Raw genomic sequence first — 21,681 nt, 5'->3', positions numbered from 1 at the left:
TCTGACATACTCCTGGGGCATTAGAACACCATGAATGTCCAGGATAGATCTAAGAAGGTCCTAAGTTTTCACCTTAGTCCAACTTCAGGTTTCTGTATAATGTGGATCAAAAAATAAAAAATTAAGCAGAACTTACCATATGATCTAGAACTCCATTTAAGGATATTTGCCTAAAACAATTGAAAGTATGCACTGGAATAGATAGATATTTGTACATCCATGTTTACCCAAAATAGCTGAAGGTAAGAAAACTCCAAAATATGCATCAATGGAAGAATGGATACACAAAATGTGGCCAATACAGTCAATAGAATATTTCCCAGCCTTAAGTTATAATGACACATTTTACCAAATGGTTGAAGCTTGAACACAACCAAACCAATAAGATCCTATTTTTGTGAGATACCTGGGGTAGTCAAATTCATGGACTGAAAGTAAAATGGTAGTTTTGGGGGAAAAATGAAATAGGAGATGTTGTTTAATTGGTATAGACTTTTAGTTTAGGAGAATAAAAAAAATCTCTGGAGATGATTGTTGGTGCTAGTTGCACAATAATGCAAAATACATGTCACTCAATTTACATGTTATGCATATTTACCACAGCAAATAATATATGGTTTGTAAGGGTGTGTGTGTGTGTGTGTGTGTGTGTGTGTGAGAGAGAGAGAGAGAGAGAGAGAGAGAGAGAGAGAGAGAGAGAGAGAGAGAGAGACTCCTGAATAAGAACAAAATATACACCCTAAAGCCTCACCCTCAGCAGGGCCCACATCCTCCAGTCACACCCTACCTGCCTACAGTTATCACCCAATTGATCCTTATCATGGTATTAATGCACTGATTGGGTTAAGACTTTCATTACCCAATCTTTACACCTCTAAAACCTCTTGCAATTTGTCACACACCTGGGGGCACATCTATTATCTAAATCGTAAGAGAGGGATTTAACTAAAATTCAAATTGGACAGAGTGTCTTAGAGACTTATGAGTTTAGGTGCATAGAACTTCAAATTACAAAGTGTACTTTGGAGCTGAGTCACATTATACTGCTGCCAGCAGAGGTCACCATAAAGGAGAGGGGTTACAGAAAGAGAATCACAGTGCGAATTGGCATGGAAATCCTGGGGATCAGAAAAATTGACTAAACTTTGTTGCTCCAGAATCTTCACAGTGAACGGGTATTTGAAAAGCTGTCTGCATTTTTTAACTGGCCATGGAAAGCTGAGGCTGGGAGTCGCACTGAAGAGGGCACACTGCAGCCCCCTGCTGCAGGAGCCTGGATGATCATGGCAAACATTGCCATACTGCTACCACAAGTGCCTAGGTGTGGTCTAGAGTGTACCTAGCAGAGCATGAGTGAAACAATCATAAGGATTTGCCCAAGGGGATTTAAGTCAGAAAAATAAAGGCAAATCTAACTCATCTTCCCTTTGAATCTGGCAACTCACATGACCAGCTGGAGAGAGATGGGACACTGAACAGGAGGGTGCATTCACTCAGGGACTAAGCCTGACAAGTTCACATTTGTGGCTAGCAGAGTGTGTGGACTGGCTCTTCTGCTGTGTGAGTAGAATTCTTGGGAGATCCCTGACATCCAGACTCTCAGTAGAACTCAGCATTTGCAAGGTCCTCAGGGTGTGTTGGTCGAATCTCTCTCTTTAAAGCAGATACCATCCAACAAGACCCCTGAGGCCTTATTAGACTTAAGCCCCCACTGCTGGATTCCTCCTCATATATCTCTGCAGCAGCTCCCCCCGGAATGCCTCAATCTTGTCTTCCCAGACAAAACTTCAGTCTACAGTACTTCCCATTCCATCCTACCTTGTACTGGTGAGAAGGGAAGCTGAGAGCTACCTCAACCAGCTTCAGTTTTAGGCCACTCTGACGGACAGATCAGTGAGCAACACAAAAAGTGGAAGGGGTTAGCAACTTCCAGTCTTTTAACACTCTCTCTCTCTCTCTCTCTCTCTCTCTCTCTCTCTCTCTCTCTCTCTCTTTCTCTTATTGTTCTGGAACCCTAGAGCCCATCTCCTCTCTTAGGACTAACTTTTAAAACATCCTCTGAGATTTTCCCTTTGACCATCTTCTTGGACCATCAGAGATTTAGCAGCTGCACTGAGCTAAATATATCAATTCACTTAATAAGCATAGTGCAGAGGGTCATGGACCTGATTTTTAAAAAAAATTTAAAGAGATAAAATATAGATACTGAGGTTTTTATGATTCTATAAAAAGACAATGTAACCTTCTTCTAAAAGTAACAAGGAGTTTACTTTTAGACAGTATTTTGGGTGACACATATTTGACCGTTTTGCTAGAACCAAATTTGGGATATTATTTAAAAAATTGGAGGAAGCATAAAAGCATCAAAATCATTGGCTTCTTTCTTCACTTTTTCCAAGTCGTGATTATTCATATAGTTTTCTTGGCATCCGAACTTCTAGAAAAATATTTCCTTCCCCACTCTTTACAATGAATTGAATGGCAAATGGGAATCTTGTTGAGACAAGCTCTTGCCTAATTAGACAGGGACATATTTCTCCTAAGAGCCTTGCATTGCAATAGTGATTACTTGTCCTCCAGATGATAGATAAAAATTAAATGCAATGGAGGGGGGATAGTAGAGAATAGGACAGACAGCAGAATACATCAGACACTAGAAAGGCAATATGTCAATCAATGGAAGGGTAACTGATGTGAAACAGCAATCTGTATACGGGGTAAAGTTGGGAGTTCATAACCCACTTGAATCAAACTGTGAAAGATGATGTATTAAGAACTGTGTAATGTTTTGAACGACCAACAATAAAAAAAAATTAAATGCAAGAAGCACTTTGTTTGCAAAGTTTGTGGGAGGTTGCTGAGGACCATTATCTTTTCTTTTCTTTTTTTTACCATTCCTCATTTCTCCAGATTTCTGTTTATTTGTTCTCTGCTATTGAAATATTTTCTCTTTGTTTTTTTGTGGGAGTTGAGAAGTCCTCAGTGCATCCCCTTGTTGGGCTCCTGATTTTGTAGCCACCTTCACCCTGTCTCCCCGTCATTCCTCACCTTGGCTGAGTCATGGAGTTGAACTATGTCTGCTTCCGGGTGTCCCCTTCCAATGCACCACAGGCTTCCACTGCCTGTATGTGCACCTCAGAAACCTTTACTCCACATTCTTCCCTGACTTCCTGCCCAAGTGTGGCCAGACCCGTCTGTGAGACCCCTGTCCTGTTGGTCCCCCTTCAGTGTCCCTCAACATTACGCATACTCTTTGACTCCTTGAACCAGGATGGTGCTTGACACGGAGTAGCCACTCAACCAATGCTGTTCCAAGGACCTACCCTGCAATAGCCTCATTTCTGACTCAGTTACACACAACGGGAGCTCCTTTTCTTCTTCTAAACTCTTGATTTTATGGTGCAGCTTCTTTTGGACTTATAAATCTGTCATAAGTTGAAAATTTTGTAAGTGAAAAATGCATCAGTTGGACTCATGGAAGATGCTAGCACAGCAACAGCACTCTGTGGAGTGGTGGTCTCTCACCCTCCATCCAGACTGGGAGCCCAGGTTCACCGCCCTTGTCCAGAGAGGATCATATGGATGGGACTGGGGGACATCATGTTAAGTGAAATAAGCCAGACACAGAAGGACAATACCTTTTTCATTTGGGAAAGCTAAAAATATTCACCTGAATGTAGGATATCGATGACTAACATTTGGAAAGGGGGTTTAATAAATGGAGGCTGGATTTGATCAAAGCATGCTTTATACATGTGTGGAAATATCACACTGGACACCATTAATTCACATACAATTAATGCATATTAATGAAAAGCAAAACAAAATATTTTGAAAGCCTAAAACTTAAAAAAAAATGGAATTCAAGATTCAAGCATGATTTCTACTGACTCTGTATTGCTTTCACACCCTGGTAAAGTCGGAAAATTGTAAATTGAATCACTGTAAACCAGGACTGTCTGTATTTATAAGTGCAGAAGCTGGGTATCAAACTCCAAGGAGCAAATTTATTTCAATTACTTTCTAACTCACTTCAGTAGAATGTTGATCAATAGCAGTGACTGATTGATTAATCAGGTTTGGCCCTAGTGCCCTGACCACAGCAATGAAGATAACCCTGGGAAAAGTACACTTGAGGGTGCTGATTTTAAAAAACAGACTCTAGGGGCCGGGGATGTGGCTCAAGCGGTAGCATGCTCGCCTGGCATGCGTGTAACCCTGGTTTAATCCTCAGCACCACATACAAAGATGTTGTGTCCGCTGAAAACTAAAAAATAGATATTAAAAATTCTCTCTCTCTTTCTCTAAATAAAATAAGATAAAATAAAAAACAGACTCTGGAAAAAAGAAAAACAAAACCTGTGCCATTGGTCATATAACACTATTAGCACCAACTATCATGATGAAAAGAGCCTGGGTGTGGCTAGTTAGAGGTTTAAGTTGACCTGTCTGTGTTTTGTTTAGTCTCACTTTTTACAGGAGGGGTGGAGGGCAGGTCTATTTTCTCTGTTGAGAGAAGCAGGCAGTTATTTTCTGTGGGCTTTTGAGTGGCGAGTTTCTGGGGTCTATAATGCCAATTGACACATGATTAAATGGATCTCTCTCCCTGTCCTCCTAAGGGAAGCCATCAGCCATGTGTGCGAAGCTGTACCCGGTGCCAAAGGAGCCTTCAAGAAGAGAAAGGTACTACGTGTCTGTCTCCTCCTTTCTGTCCTCTCTCACCTCCCAGGGCCTTCAACCACACAACTGCTCCTTGTCCTCTTCCCCTGGCCTTGCTCTTGTTGTTTTTACCAGCAAAGAGAGATGAGATTGCTCCCTCACGTGGCTGGGGACAGTGAGCTGTCACGGCTGTCCAAAAGCAGAAACCTTGGTTACTCCCTGTGGCTTAAACAATAGGACAGCAAGGGCAGCAAACACTTGGCCAGGCTTCTGTGTCCTTAAAGCACTTTGTAGAATTTAGTTCACTCCATCCTAACTATGCTTTGTGGTAGACCTCCCAGTGGTGTGCTGGAAAAAATGCTTAACAACCACCTCTTAGGGTTGAGAGGGGGAACAAGAAGCACTGAATCTGCAGCATCTGCCAATTTCTGTGGTGTAAATACTTTCATGTGCTGAGCACAAGCTTTTATCATGCATCTCCAGAAATGGAGTCAGGAAAGAGACGTACAGTAACACATCACTACACAGTACTTGTACCACCAAGGTACAGTAAACATAACCTGAAAGGCAGAGTTCATATTTTATGCAACAAAACCAGTAGGATATGGAGTGTTGGGCATTTATGGTCTGCTCTTGAGATGAGTTCTATTTAATTGTGAGTCTGTATAAGTTAAAGTTTAAGAAATCTGTATATTAGCCAGCTCATATAAATGTCTAATTGTGTCTCCTTTGCTGATACTAGCTAGCTCCACACACCACTGGAAATCCTCACGTCACAGATGATGAGAACTGAGAGGCAGAAATGAGATGAGATGCAGAGCTTGAGCAGGTGGTGGAGTTAGGTTGAGCCCAAACCACCTGCTCCAGAGCCTGAGTGTTCAACTTCATATTCTTTTTACCCTGAATATGGTTTCACAAGACAGGGAAAAATCCTAGTGAAGAGAAATCAGAGAAAACCCTCTTCAGTTAATCGTCTGGTGACGACGTTGACTGGCACCCACAATCATGGGCTTTCTAGGACTGGACTGAATTGTGCGGAAAGCATACCTTAGAGAACCCTGAATCGACTCTGGAGGCTGAGCCATTCCAGATCATTTGGGCAGTTGGTGAGCCTGGCTTTGCTATTCCCAGGGCACCAGGTTGTATCTGTCTTCAGAGATGGGGGACATTCACGTACCTCCAGGTCGACTGGAGAGAGAGAGCAGGCAAAGAACGTGGGTGGCATTAACAGGTGTGTCAGTTTAGGTCTGGTCGATCCTCTGCAGACACTGAGGACCAAGAGAGGCTCTGAATCCTGGATTCAGGGATGGAGAAGTGTCTGAGAACAGAGATAGGGAACTTCACTCCCAAAGATGAGTGGTACTCACAAGTCTTTGGTTACCCTCAAGGTCCTCTTGGTGGGAGGAGGAAGAAACAGTGCCCATTTCAGGGCTTCACCTCAGGTGCACTTGACCCAGATCTCACAGGTGGGGCCTGGGCATCTCTATTTTTAAATAACTTTTTCAGGAGTGTTGACTTAAAAAAAAAAAGAAAAATCAGCACAGAGAGACAAAAGAAATAGCATTTATCTTGGAAGCAAAGTGCTGCGATTTGGGCACACTGAATCAGGGTAGCCACAAATAGTGTCCCCTAAGGCAAGCATGGAAGAGGGTTTTTTTTTTCTCCTTTTAGTAGGGGATTTCCATAAAAAGTTATTTTTGGAGAAAGTTCATTGGCTGGATAGAAATCCTAAACTGTAAGCCTATTCTGATTGGCTAATTAAATGGGGTATGCCCGGTTGAGAGAGAGAGAAAGAGAAGGCCAGCCGATAAAGGTGTCAGTGATTTATCCCAGTCTGCCAGAACATTCTGTGGCTTGACCTTCAGCAGGTGGAGTGCGTCCTCACAGTTTGCCGACTCCACTTGAGAAAACCCTGGCCTTCGTCACTTCCTTTTCTTTCCCAGGAGATTAAAACAGTGTGTGCCTTGTTAGAACTAACTGGCATCCGGAAAGAGAGAATACTTTACTTCAAATCGAAAAGATGGGTTGGTTGGTCCCAAAGGACAGAGAAATGAGTGTTGGCAGGATTTGACCAGGGACTGGGGCAGAAGGCACCTAACTGGAACATGCAGCCCTTTGGTTCCTGAAAGAAGGATGGGACACCAGTAATAGCCAGCCCGGGTCAGTCCACCCTGGGCTGGCTCAGGCCACAGGATCCTAGCTGGGCTCTCTATGTGAACCCCCACCCAGAAGGAGATTGTGTGGAAGGCTGGGGCTCATTCCCTTAGCAACCAACACTCACCATCCTTGGAGATTGCGTAGAACCCCCCACACTGGTCTGCTGTGGTCTTTCCTGAGAGGTAGCAGTGCATCTTCTAGATGCCACCAGTCAGCCTCCGCTCTCTCCCTCCCAGCTCACTCATTTCATCCTCATCTTCCGGTGCCTGAGGTGGGAGGAGGGGTCCGTGAGGGCTGGGGGCGGAGTGTGTGTGGCTAACATCTGGGTCTCCGCACTTGTAGAGGAGGCCAGTGCAGAGGTCCGGCAGGGTGGCCTTCTATAAATCAAAAACAGATCAAAAAATGCTCTTGGATTTCACAGCCTCTGAGCAAAATGCTGTCCAGCATCCTGGGGAAGAGCAACCTCCAGTTTGCAGGGATGAGCATCTCCCTGACCATCTCCACCGCCAGCCTGAACCTGCGGACTCCGGACTCCAATCAGGTGTGTGGTCGCCCAGGCCTCCCGGCCCTCCACGAGCCCAGCGATGGTCTTCCCAGGGCAGCCTCACCAGACCCCCGGTTAGAACATGTTTGGGTCAAATCTGGATCAGTCTCTGAACTTTGGCCACCAAGAGAATGACAGGTGGGATGGGTTCTCTTTAATTTGGCTATTAGTAACTATTTTTTGTTGTTTTTCGAAGGACAATGGAAGAAACTGTTTTTATTTGCAATGTGATGAAAAAGGTGATGTAGGTGCAAAAGTCTTCTCTTGACGTCTTATCCCTTGTATAACCGTGTTCTATTGGTTTTTATAGATGACGTTTTTATTTTATCAACTTTGACTGATTGACAGAAGTGTTTCTTCTTTAGTGGTTTATGGTCTTGGAACATCTTAGTTCATGGTGTCGCAGGGCTGATAAGATGTGGCATATCCATGACCCAGACAGGGTGGGTGGATTCAGAGCTGACCAACGCCGCACAGCCGTGGTCAGTACGGCTAATTCCATTTAGGATGATTGTGTTTCTGGGCAGCGTGTGTCTTATGATTCTTGTAGTAAGTTTCTTCAGTTGAAAAAATGGGTATATGAATGATGGTCCTGGCTCCCAACAGGAGATTCTGAAGGTCAAATAAGGCAGAGGGGAAAACTTTGCCTGGTGAAAAAGTGGATGTGGAGTGGACATTTTTATTGTATCAACTTTGAAGGGGCTGGCCTGTCGAGGTTGAATCAATAGTCATCTTTCTGTCCTCCCCTGCTCTGCCCAGCCTACAGTGCTGGCAATGTGAGCTGGACATTGGATGTGACCTCTGCCCCTCACACTCCATGATTCTGACCATGTTACCAAGGATGCCCGTGGCTGACTTCATGTTCCTACACCTATTTCTGTTTATTGACCTCCATAACCTCAGGTGGACCAGCAGTATCCTCAGTATGCCTCCAACTCCTACCCAAGAGGTATAAATAAATACTAGATTCTGCATAGAACTGAGAAGCCATGTCCAGGCTTTGTTTGGGCATAAGTGGATACCACTCTCGCTCCATTCTTCTGTGTTCCTGGGACCCACAGATATCCCTCGTCTTTGCATACTAACTAACTGTGCCCAGGACCGGGTGATTAGCCCTTGAGGCTGTGGGGAGGCTTGTTGGGGAGGCCCGGCCTTGGCCTGCGCTGTGTCAGGTGGAGTCCCCGCTGTTTGTGGTGGCTGGTGCACTCAGCCCTGCATCCCATCTCTGCTCATTCCCATTCTCTTTCTCTATTGCTGGGGACTTCAGATTCCAGGACTCTTCAGTCTGTAACCCTCAATTCCATGGGCTCTTCTCCCTCCTTCCCCCCCTCCATAAAAGAGAAGAGGCACCCAGGACACTGCTGCTGCATTTGGCCCTGCTCCACCTGAGACCTGGGCTGGTTGGATGTGTCCAGTTCCTATCTTCTTGCCTCTAGGTTCGGTGGGTGGGCTCCGGACCCCCAGGTGCTACTCACTCAGATGACAAAGGTACAGTCGGTGGCAGATAGAGCCGAGGTAAAGATCAGATGGCTCTGGACTCCCTTCCTGTTGACTGTAATTGTCAACTGCAGCAAATTGAGTCCTGTATGGTGAGATCCTTCCTGCTCTGTCAGAGAGAGCAGACGGGCAGCACCTCCTCCACTCCACCGAGTTCCAAGTAGGAGAATGAGATAAAGCCTTTGGAGCAGAAGCACAGACTCTATCTATTAGAATCAATTAGCTCTAATTTTCTTCCTCCCCTTTTCAATTTTTCTGTTACTCAAGGGAATTAGATTCAGTCACACAATAATGATCATGCATCATGTTGATTAAATATGACTTTCATTTTTCCCCTGCTAAATCTTACTTTCCAATTTAATTTCTAAGCCCCAGTTTTGGAGCTGTCTTAGAAGCAAAAAATTAAATACACAAAAGCTAATTATGCAAAATTCAAAACGTTATCATTATTTGGGGGGGGGGGTCCTATTTCCTCACCATTCTCTCTACCGTGATCTGAGGACAGAATTCTAGGGTGACTATTATTAGCTTAGGTCATCTGGGGCTTGGGCACACTGCTTTATGGTCCCTTAGATGCTCAGGATTTCCTACATCCTGAAGTTTTGCAATTGCCAACAACAAAAGTAGGCATTTAAAAGTAAATATGTGATATCATTTGATTATATTTGGGTTTTACAGGAGCCGGTTTGGAAACATCCCTGGGATGGCACAAATATAGCTCTGTCAATCCTAACTGCCGGCCAGAGGACAAGGGCCTGAGGGGATTGTGCAGGAATCAACCTGGCTGTGTAGGGATGGAGACAAGAGCTCTCTTCCCCACCCCCGGAAACGTACCCCAATGTCATTACATGGTCTTTGGAAAGATAAAAATAGCATGGAAGACTTATGGAGCTTTTTAAATTTAGGGCAGCTTCTAATTTACTTAGTGTCTACTAAATTCCACTGTATGCTGCGGTTTATAAAAACTAATGGAAATTTCCCATTTTAAAATTAACTTGGAATGTCCTCTCTGGTTTCTATGTTGATAAATCACGAGAGTGCTGTGGATGGCACTGGCTCTTGATCTTTGTTTCTGGCTTCCTTCTTTGTCTGTGCACAGCACAAATGGGACAAAGAGAGAGGGACAGGCCCCTCCTCCTCCATGCTAGCTAGGGGGTCTGTGATGGGGGTCCTGGTGTGGCTTTGGAAACCACCATAAATGGCAATATTCTGAGGTGCAGGTGAGACTTTTCCTTGAGATCCTGGCCAGCGGATAGAGATCTTTGATTAACAGCTGAGTTCCTCTGAAGAAGTCACTTGGTCCCTGGGGCCTCAGCCACCCACCTGTCAGGTGGAATTCTGATGTTGGCGCTCCACAGCTCCTGGGATAACTGACAGAAAGCCGCTGAGGCCAACCAGTTGGACAGCAGCCATCAGGCTGTGAATGCTCCCAAAAGGTGGTCGACGGCCGCGACTTTTACAGTTGCTATTTTCATACGGTTGTGAGTTTTCAGGAAAACTCGCCAATTTGAATCATGGGATAACAAAGGGTTGATTTTGCAAGACGTGGGAAGGGTAATAACGGTACGTGTCATTTCTTGTTTTGGTCCTGACAGATCATAGCGAATCATCACATGCAGTCCATCTCCTTCGCCTCTGGGGGAGATCCGGTAAGTGTCCTTGGACTTGTTTCTCTTGTACTTTTTGGGAATTTCCAAGAAAAGACCCTTACTTAAAGTGTGCCCCCTCTGAACAATAAATAGAAATTAACTGTGATGCCAACTTCTCCCTCTCAAATACTGGAAACTCTTCTTGACTATCATTTCTTGGGGGTAGGTAGCCTATGTCAAGGACCTGCTGTTAATTTTTATTTCATAGCCAAAAACCGTCAGAAATTCTGGGAGCTTTGACCTTTTTTTTAAATTTTTTTTTTTTAGCTATACCTGGGCACAATATCTTTATTTTGTTTATTTCTTTTTAAGTGGTGCTGCGGATTGAACCCAGTGCCTCACACATGCAAAGCAAGCGCTCTGTCACTGAGCCACAACCCCAGCCCAAGTGTTGGCCTTTTTAAGAGGTGGCAGATTGCACCCCCACACCACAGTTTTCAGAGTTGCTGGGGTCTTGATCACTCTTTGCCCTGCTTCCCCCACCCCCCAAGTAGCCCTTGTGCTTGGCACACACTGCTCCTTATTTTAATGCTAGGGATCCTGTCTGCCGCTAGCCGCAGGAGGGCAATTTTCTTGATGACCTTCCCATTTCTTCTACGTGGATCACCTTGTCACAGAACTGCTGCTGGCATAGTGGGAGTCAGGTCAATCAAGAGAGCCATTTCTGTGGCAGATTCCAGATGTTTCTGAAGGACAGTCTCATAGGGACCCAGATCTCAGTAACGAGAGAGCAGTGTTTCTCTGTGTCCAGTGGTGGTGGGCATCAGGGGTAGGCAAGGCTGGGGTTGGGGGCTCCTGCCAAGGACCAGTGCCTCTGGTAATGTGCCCTGTTCCTGTCCAGCACCCCCACCTCAGACCCCACACCCAGGGCACTTGGTGGCAGAAGGGATTGCTCACCCTGCACATGAATCTTTGCCCTTACATCTTTGCTTAATTGACCAAAGATGACCAGAGCACAGTTTAGCAGTGACATCCCATGGGTTCAAATGGTTTGGACTCTTGTTAAAGTCTTTTTAAAAAAAGTCTACCACAGTTGCTTCCTTTTCTTTTCTCCTCTGCTCTTACTGTACCTTTGTTTTCTTTCGGATCCTGATGATTTCTCACAATTCATTGTAACAGGAAAGTCCTCAGTGGCACACCCATGCTACATTTCCTGGGCTCATGTGCAAGGACGTTCAAGTACCTACCCGACTGCACTCACACACATGTCTAGACCAAGATCCTTCCCTTTGTCTCTCTCTAAGTAATTTGCCGTGGTTGTCTAAGTGCTTAACCAATGTGATGCTCTGAGCCATAATTTCCCTTCCTTCTTTCCTTCCTTGTGCAGGCGATGGAAAATACAGTTTCCTAAATGTCAAAGGTAACCCAGTTTGAAAAACTAACAGACAGATATCTTATTGAACTGCATCAATAGCTCCTTTCAGGAACTTTTCTTAATTCTTGTCTTAATGATGATATTTTGAGTGGAGATACAAATATCTAGGTCCTGGAAAGCCAAACACATGGGCTTATATAAAATTATTTTATTCTCCAAGATATAAACAGAATGTGGGCCTGTTCTTTTTCTTCAAATATACTCATCATCTTTTCATTTTAATGAATGGAACTATTTATTGACGCTTAAAGTAATCCATAACCTTTTATGTTTGTTGTGATTTTTTTTTCTAATACAGAAAAATGGCATGATCCCAGAGGACAGGAAGCCTAGTTACATTCCATTTTATCCAATCCAAATAGCTAGTGCATGAGATCTCATTCCAAATGAAATCATAACCACAATTTTACCACATTACTATTATTGGTAAATGTTTTAAGTAAAACCAAGGACTCTAGGCCCTCGTCCTGATACTCCTGCTAAATCCATGTGTTGTTTAATGCTTTGTGTCTCAGTTCTACACAGTCGGAAAATGGTAGATGGAAACATCAAATGAAACAGACTGGAAAATATTATTAATCCCTCTCCCCAAAGAGGCAACACAATAATTATAGTCTACTATGGTCAGCAGTGTCCAAATACCACCAAAAGAATTTTAGAGCAATGGCCAGGCTCCGAGGTTCTCGGGGAGGGAATAAGTAGAGAAGCAGCAACCCCTTTGTTGGAACTTTTCAAGAACAATTGTTTTGAATCCTGTTACACTCTACTACTATTCCAGAAAGAGATCAATACAAGAATCAGAACAACCATGTCCAGGCTTAGCCATTGACCATCTGAGAGACACAGATCAGTCTTCTTACTGTCCTTCCTCCCCCAACTTTGAGCCAGAGTAGAGTTTCTTAGATTAGGGTAAGATTTTTTTTGTTAAGTATTTCCTTGAATATATCATTCATGCTGACTCAAATTAATGATGTGACCCGAATCTGTACAGAATCCAAGAAGAGATGGCTTTTGTTTATACTTTTTATTGAACTCTAAACTCCAATCCAATTTGGAAATTAAATACAAACAAACACTGTCAAGCCCAATGGCATTCAAAGTAACGTGACTTTATTGTGATGGACAAAGTTCATTGGAACTCAGTCTCTGCTCCTGATGGCTGTAAGACTGGCTGTCCTGGTGCAGAAGGTTTTGAATCTAGCATCTCCCTCCTACCGTGGGCATAAGGATGGTTTAATTCTTCTACCACTTTCTCCTATTCAAGGAAAATCTGCAGCTGTGCATCATTATGTCCAAATGTGACAGAAGTCGACTTCCAGTGGGGCAAAGGCATCTACTCTGACTGTTCTTTTCCTTTTCTTTAAAAATCTGGCAACCTTAATGTTGGAAACCCAATCGCAAATCTCAGCCTGAAGTCGGTGACTGTGGCCACCTCCTGATCTTGGATATCAGGTTCTTAAGCTTATCATGAAAGGGAAAATAGGAAATCGTGACCCTTAGATCTGGTGACCTCTCAGACACTGGAGAACACACCCTGGGGTTCTGTGGTTCTCAGGGTGATGCTGAGAAGCTCTTACAGGCTTCCCAAGGACCCTTCCCACCCTTACTCTCTTGATGCCAGGAAGAGTCTGACTTCAAGCTGCCATCTCTAGTTTTGCCAGCAGCTTCAGATCCTCACCAGATCCCGTTATAGAGGACACGGTGAAGATCTGATGCAGCGCTGTTGAGAGAGAAGGAGATGTCTCCTCTGCTTATAGACGGTGACAGGGGGAGAGGTCACCAAAGAGAACCCTGACAGGTGCTAACAACAGTCAGAACACATCAATCACCTTGAACCAATCTCTCTCTCTCTCTCTCTCTCTCTCTCTCTCTCTCTCTCTCTCTCTCTCTCTCTCTCTCTCTCTCCCTCTCTCCCTGAGGAGTCTTGCTATGTTGCTCAGGCTGGTCTTAAAGTCGTGATCCTCCTTCCTTAGCCTCCTGAGTAGCTGAATTACCTTGAAGATCTTTGCAATCATAATGTTTGGTAAATAGCCTCAAACATAGAGTGCCATGATCCAGTTGCTCTCTCTTTTTTTTTTTATGTTGAAAATACTAACTTTGTGGAGAAGTGTTTTGGCTTTCAAGAATTAAGATAACAATTGGCTCCATTATTACTTTTTTAGAAACCAGCAAGCACATGGGTGCTTCAGTGTATTTTTTTTTTTTTCACTGCGGATTGAATCCAAGGACACTTAACCACTGGGCCACTTCCTAGCCCTTTTTACTTTTATTTTCAGACAGGGCCTCACTAAGTTGCTTAGGGCCTTGTTAAGTTGTGGAGGCTGGCTCTGGACTTTCGATCCTCTTGCCTCAGCCTCCTGAGTCACTCACATGACAGGTGTGAGCTTCAGCATACTTTGTAAGTCTTATTTTCTCTATTCATTGGTTTTATGAGAAGGAAGTGAACAAAGTCTTATTTCACTTGGAAGGGTGAAACTTCTAAATAGAACTTATATTTATAAAATATCTTAAGGGAATAAAATTATTATTTATGTCCAAGAAGAAAAGAACTCTCTTATCTCAATCACCCAAGAGGGGATGTTTGTGATCAACCTCTGAACATCTGTCCAGACCAGTACTTCTCAAAGCATGGTCCCCAGCCCAGAGGCAGCTGTGATTTGTTAGGAATTCAGTTTGGGGATCTTACCCCCGACCTACCAGAGGGGAAATTCCAGTGTGTGGCCCAGAAATCTGTTCTAACAAGACTTACAGGGGATTCTGACATTAATTCAAATTTGAGGGCCCCAGGTATGGACATTGCTGAGAGTCGTGGTCCTCAACTTAGGTTCACATTAATATTTTTCTAGGGACTTAAAAAAATTCCTGATGCTCCAGGCTCACAGCCAAACCAGTTAAATCAAATTATCTGGGCAATAGGATTCAGTTTTGGAAGCTTCCCAGGAGATCCGACATGCAGAGGAGCGGTGCCTTCTATCCCGGCTGCTCTAGTGTGAACATGGGCCAGCAGCATCATCACCAGGAGGGGGGCTGGAAATGCAGCCCCCCCAGGCCCTGCCTGGACATACTGAGCCTGAATCTGCATCCCCAGAAGCTGCCTAGGTTGGGCTGTTGTGTGGGCAGTGTTTGATTCTTTGTATGGTGGGAAGTGTCCTTATCAGCTTGTGTTGATCTACTGTATCCCTGTGATGTTCTTGACAAGTGATACTGACATCTTGTTTTTTTCTTTAACAGGACACAACAGACTATGTCACCTATGTAGCTAAGGACCCTGTTAATCGCAGAGGTAAGCCATGCTTGACCCACAACATTGCTCATTTGTATACAGCCAGGCTTAACACTCGTACCAGATGTTCCTCATTAGCTCAGTTCCCTTTGCCAAAACGAACATGTGTCATATCACATTATGAAGGATAATTGAGATTTGCAAGGGTAGCAGCATCACCTGGCTGAATTAAGAGATGCTGGACGTTGCTAAGCTTGAAACACAAACCTGTATCCTGATGGCTACGGTTCGCTACACCTGACTTCACACATTAGCAGCTCCCACCTGTGCTTCGATGGTGTCCTTGGTTACACTTTGAAGACTCTATGCCTGCTGATCCTCCTGCCCAGTGTCAGCTCTCTGTGTATGCTCACTGATGATTCAGCCACCTGAGCCACCTCTGACTGTCCTACCCAGCTCACAGCCCAGTGTCCAAGCTCAGGGTGCTTCTCCTTATCCCACTTTAAGCTTCTAGGCTTACACAGGCTAGATGGGGTGGGTGTTCCTTTACAATACCAAGACCCATTGGATGATAACACACTTGGGGTGGTGGGGCTGACCTATGCTGTGGTATTCTTGACGGCTGGGCAGCTCCTGATGTGTTTATACCACAGCTGCAATAAAAAACTCATGGATGGCCACTCCCACCGCTGGTATTTATGACAATACAAACCACTTTCTTCCACTACCAGCTGGCCCCCCACATCCTCCCAGACCCTACCCCGTGTACCAACTGCTGATTTGCCTGCTGGCTTGGCATCCTATTTAAATCCATAACCGAACACGTGTATTCTCTCCCATTTAAAAATTTCAATATGAATGAGATCTTAGCATTCTGTTTTTCCACCCTCCCTGCAACCTTTTATCTTGAAAATATTTTCAAGACAACCCTTATGGGTAGATTGATCCACAGTGTGGAGACCTGCTCCCTAGGGATTCCTGCAAGCGCCTTCTTTCTTAGGTGTGATGTTGTATGACTCATGACTCCTCCTAAAGAGGCATTTGCAGAGCAAATGCAAGGTTCTGTTTCTCTTGCAAACAGAACCTAACCTGGCTGTAAAACTTCTCATTTCTGTTAAGTGTGTGAGGATTATTTTCCACCTGGTCTTTTTCAACCCTGGGTTAATAAGCAGTGAATCAATGGGGGTTGTCTTTCCTTTGAATGGTTTCTTTAGATGGAAGATAACAAGACTTTACAACCAGTTTTTAGCTATTCTTCTCTCCTAGGCAAGCCTGACCATCCATCACCAAAAACTATCATTTTGGCTGGGTGGCAGAGAGGAGGACTTCTACAGATGAGGTCATACAGGTTCTAACCCAGACATCTTCCTATTTTCTAACTGTCACTTCTGAGCAGAGACGAGGTCATTATGAAATGTGGAGGACAGAAGAAAAGGGACCTTGGTGGTCTTGATGACCTCGGAATGGTCCCCATGATGGCTTCCTTGCCAACATGATGTTCTGGTCCACCATTTCTCAGGGGAAGCAGCCATTCAGTGGTGATTGCAGATGGCTAGCATCTGTTGCCGGTGAGCAGGGGCACACCCGTCAAGGTCAGGACTGTCACCCAGACAAGTTGAACACCAACCCACTTTGCTGATTCAGATGTTGATCTAGAGAGTCCAAGTTAGCTTCATGTCCATGTCCTTCTATGCTGAGTGGCGTCCCATGGCTTTTCCAGGTGGCTCTTCCATCTGACAAGGAAGTAGAGCTTCCTACATGGCAGTTCTGGGCTCCATAAGACCCGGAGTGGAAACTTCCAGTGCTCTGAAAGGCAGCTTCATTTCTGCTGTACTTCTGTTCAAAGCAACCACATGTAGCTCAGCTCCATGGAGAGTAGGACCATGCCCGTTGTTATGGTTGGATGTGAGGTGTCCCCCCAAATCTCCTGTGCTCATGGAGGAGGTAAATAATTAGATCATAAGAGTCACAGGTAATGGGTGCATTCATTCAGTTGATGGAGTGGTAATCTGAATGGGCTTCTAGGTGGTGATTGCAGGCAGGGGGGGCATGGCTGGTGGAAGTAGTGCCCTGGGAGCAGGCCCTGGGGAATTCTGTCCTGTCCCTCTGGATCCTTTTTGTTTCTCTCTCTGCTTTTCGGTGGCCACGAGGCAAGCAGCTTTCCTTCACTGCTCTCTCTGCCACCATATTCTGCCTCACCTAAGGCCAGAGCAAGGGATTTGGCCGACAATGGACCAAACCTCTGAAACCATGAGCCCAGATAAACTTCCTTCTCTAAGTGATTCTTGTCAGCCATCCCGGTCACGGTGACAAAAAGATAGCCAGCACACCTACCCTTTGAGGATAATCATATCCAGGAATTTCCAGCCACCATTATCTGTCATGCCTCTGTTTTGTACACACGGGAGGCAGTGTGGGTGGAGAGGGGAGCCTGGCTGAATCTCTGCGGCAACCTTGCCATGAACTTGACTGCAGAGCATCTGCCTCCGTCCCATCTGTGTCCACCCAGGATTTCTTCCTCCCAGGGAGCCAGGGAAGGGCCTTTTCCCAGCTCCTTCTATCTTTCCTCCCCTAGGCCAAGGTTTAATTTAGTATGAATGCCTCTCCCATTAACGATCAGATTAGTAAGAGTTCTAGAGGTGAAGTTCTGACGGAGGTTCTCAAGTAGCTAAGTCCTCCTTCAGATACTGTAGGACTGTGTGCTCCAGTGAGCCTTGAAGCCCTGTAGTTCCTTGGGCCCCAAGCATAGTCCTCACAACTGCCAGAGTTGTGACACATCGGGGTCTCTGCAAGTCTTCTGTTGAAACCTTACAGTAATAGGTTATTGTCCCTTGCTGCTATTACTGTTTGTTTCTATGATTATTCCTGCTTATGAATTTTTGCATGTCATTTTGGCTTCTCTAGAAGTATCTTAAATTTTTCAATTAGAGCATAATAATTATAAGTAATTATAGGATTTGTTGTGACATATTTGTACTTGTACATAATAAAATTTGATGAATTTCAATCCCCAATATCTTCCTTGGCCCTCCTTCCTCTCTTCTTCTGATTCCTTCCTCTATCCTAATGATCTTTTTTTTCTATTTTCATGAGATCCTGCTTTTCCTTTATTCTCTTTCACTTATGCATATGAGAGAAAACATGACCCTCAAATTTTTGAGTCTGGTTTATTTTACATAACATGATTCTCTTCAGTTCCATCCACTTTTCTGAAAGTGACATAATTTTATTCTTCTTTATGGCTGAATAAAACTCCATCATGCATATATGTACCATGTTGGCTGTATCCATCCATTTGGTTCCAGACACCTAGGCTGGTTATATAACTTGACGATTGTGAATTAGGCTGCTATGACTTGAATTCTTTTAGATACGTGTATAGGAATGGTGTTATGGCTTAGATGTGAGGTGTCCCCAAAAACTCATATATGAGACTATGCAAGAATTTTCAGAGGTGAAATGATTAGATTGTGAGGCATAGCCTACTCAGTGGATTAACTGGTTGATAACTGTAGTCAGGAAGGATGTGGCTAGAGGAATGAATCACTAGGGTTCATATTTTGTCCCTGATAAGCAGAGTTCTCTCTGCTTCCTGGTTGCCAGAGTTGCTTCCCTCTGCCATACCCTTCTGCCACATATTCTGCCTTCCCTTGGGCCCAGAGCTATAGAGTTGGCTAATCATGGACTGAACTTAAATTTTCTTAAAAGAAAATAAACTTGGGCTGGGGATGTGGCTCAAGTGGTAGCATGCTCACCTGGCATGTGTGGGGTGCTGGGTTCGATCCTCAGCACCACATAAAAAATAAAATAAAGATATTGTGTCCACTGAAAACTAAATATAAATATTAAAAAATTCTCTCCCTTTCTCTCTCTCTCTCTCTCTCTCTCTCTCTCTCTCTCTCTCTCTCTTAAAAAAAAATAAGAAAATAACCTTTTCTTCCTGCTGTTCTTGTAAGGTATTTTGATCACAGCAATGAATAAGCTGACTGAAACAGAAATTGATATGGATAAGTGGGGTTGTCCTTATGACTAACCTGACCGTGTTGTTCAGAAGCCTTTGGAGCTGATTTGCAGGGGGGGAGGATTTTGAAAAGTACAGGTTACAAGCCGGAAAAGCTTTACAATGATGTAAGCAGAGATTAAGGAGTGATTCTGAAAGGAGCTCAAAAACCAGTAGGACTATGGACAGTAAAGAGGGGGCTCATGAGGTTTCAGAGAAGGAAGATGATATTGGAAATTGGACTAGAAGCCATTCTCATTACATTCCGACAAAGAAATTGTCTACGGTTTCCCATGTCCCAAAACTTTCTGTGAAGCTGAATTTAAAGGTGGTAGATGAATTAACCTGGTGGAGGAAATTTCAAGGTAGCACAGCATTCAGGGGATTATAGCAAAGTTTATTGTGATAATCAAGAGCATAAAGCAAATAATAAAGATTTGAAAAACTTGCAGTTTGACCAGAAAATTGTGAGTAAAAATGGAGCTTAGGAAGCTGTGGTGATTAAAGAGATTATAACCAATCAAGAGATGCTGAAGTATTTTACTCAGAGATAATAGAAAAGACGGCTTGAGGGCATCTCAGACATTTGCAAGACCATACCTATGTAAGGCTTGAAGGTGCAAATAGAAGGGAGGGGGAGCACTCTGCTTGTACAGAGAGTGTCTAGGAAGTTGTCTCTCTGAGCTCAGATGCCCAGGCACGTAAGGGCTACTGCAGCCATGGTCCCAGGAGGCTTGGCTACTGCTCAAGATGGCAGAAGACCTCGACATCAACCACCTGGTGCTGGTTCTTCAGGAATTCAGGACACTGGAAAGAGGTGGTCATGGAGGCTTCACTGAGATTTCAGAGGAATGCCTGAGAGGCCAAGCGAAGAGCAGCAGGACTGGAATCCCAGCAGGCAGCCCCTGAGAGGGCAACTCATGGGAAGGAAGTAGAAGTTGCCGTGGAGACCTCCAAGATGAAGAGATGACAGTCACATGGAAAGCTGCAGGAATCAAGCAAAGAGAAGCCAAGAAAGAGGCCACATGGGTTGCCACCGACAAGGCTATAGGGCAGGTCTACACTGATCCTAAGGTGATGCCATTATCATGCCATGTACTGTAGATACTGGAGCTGTAGGAATTGTTCGTTCAGTTGAATTTCGATCTTTTGGTCCTGTCCCTTCTTTTTGTGCCCATATCTCTCTATTTTGGAACAGAACTAAGTACTCTGTGTCCTTATATTTTGGATGTCTGTAACTTTCTTTTGATTTTTACAGGGACTTACTTTGAGAGTTTGCCTTGAGTCTTGGTGGAGACTTTGAACTTGGACTTTTGGACAATCATAGAACTGTTAAGACTATGAGGGCTCTTGGAAGTTGACTAAATGTATTCTTCATTGTGAAATGGGCATGAATTCTGGGGCAGAATGTGATGGTTTAGATAAGAGGTGCTCATGTGTGAAATGCAAGAAAGCTTAGAGGGTAATGATTGGGTTATGAAAATCTTCAACCCATCAGTGCATTGATTCCCTGATAGGAATTTACCAGGTGGTAACTAGGCAGATAGGGTGTGACTGAAGGGTTACTGGGGGCATGCCTTGATGAACTTTGTCCTTGTTGAGCTTAGTTCTCTCTCTGCCTCCTGGTGCCATATCTTGAGCCACTTTCCTCTACCACACCCTTTACCATGATGTTCCACCTCACCTTGGTCCCCAAAGAATGGAGTCGGCCATCTGAGAGCCCCCAAATAAACCTTTCCACCCCTAAAATTGTTCTTATCAGATCTTTTGGTCACAGCAGAGAAAAGGGTGATTAAAATAGTCTGATTTTGGTCACTGTGGTTGAAAGACCTAGGGGGGAAATAAACCCCAACAATTTAGGGGAGGGAAAAAATTATTTTAGATTCCCAAGTTTCAGAGTTTAGTCCATGATTGGTCAACTCCATCACTCTGGGCCTGAAGTGAGGCAGAGCATCATGGTAGAAGGGTATGGCTGAGGGCTGGGAAACAGAAAGAGAATGAGGCACCAGAGAAAAAGGCCTGTCCCCAGTGACCTACTTCTTCCTTCCAGACCCTTGCTGCCTACAGGTCTCTCCAAGTACAATAATTCCTTTAAATTACTAATCCATCAAATGGATTAATCTACTGATTTGGCTGTAGATATCATAATCTAATCACTTCACCTCTGCATGAGTTTTCAGGGTACATCTTACACCCACGATATTACTGGAGTGTTGCTTTGGAGATGTGACTAGTACATTAGGGACGTGAGAAAGAGCTCTCACTCTGAGACTGTCCTTTGGTAATCTAGGGACTCTACATCCTGAGTGACTCATTTAGATCACAAGATGATTCACAGTTTCCTCTTTCTTTTTTATTAGTGATTGACTGTACCCCTGTTTGCTGAACAAGATCTATGAGATCACGTGAAACACTATCAAACAGGTAAAGGGTTGTCTTTCTTTCTCTTCTGCACACACACACACACACACACACACACACACACACACACACACTCCACCCACAAAGCCTCACACATGGTAGTGAGTGCTGTGCAGCTGAGCCATATCCCCAGCCCTTGGATATTACTCTTGTGCT

General features: G+C 44.2%; 1 protein-coding gene across 1 annotated transcript in view; it reads left to right on the top strand.

Annotated features, from left to right (window-relative positions):
* The first annotated feature begins 4,584 nt into the window (after positions 1-4,584).
* LOC144366447 (SHC-transforming protein 3-like) overlaps positions 4,585-21,681 on the top strand; it is a 76,598-nt gene continuing 59,501 nt past the window's right edge. Inside the window, 4 exon segments of the mRNA XM_078020727.1 lie at positions 4,585-4,683; positions 7,238-7,357; positions 10,453-10,506; positions 15,113-15,164. Of these exon segments, the coding sequence (XP_077876853.1) occupies positions 4,585-4,683; positions 7,238-7,357; positions 10,453-10,506; positions 15,113-15,164 (325 nt within the window).

The sequence above is a fragment of the Ictidomys tridecemlineatus genome, chromosome 9 (assembly GCF_052094955.1).
Source record: "Ictidomys tridecemlineatus isolate mIctTri1 chromosome 9, mIctTri1.hap1, whole genome shotgun sequence".
In the NCBI taxonomy this organism is placed as follows: Eukaryota; Metazoa; Chordata; class Mammalia; order Rodentia; family Sciuridae; genus Ictidomys; species Ictidomys tridecemlineatus.
This window is presented reverse-complemented; position numbering and strand designations above follow the sequence as displayed.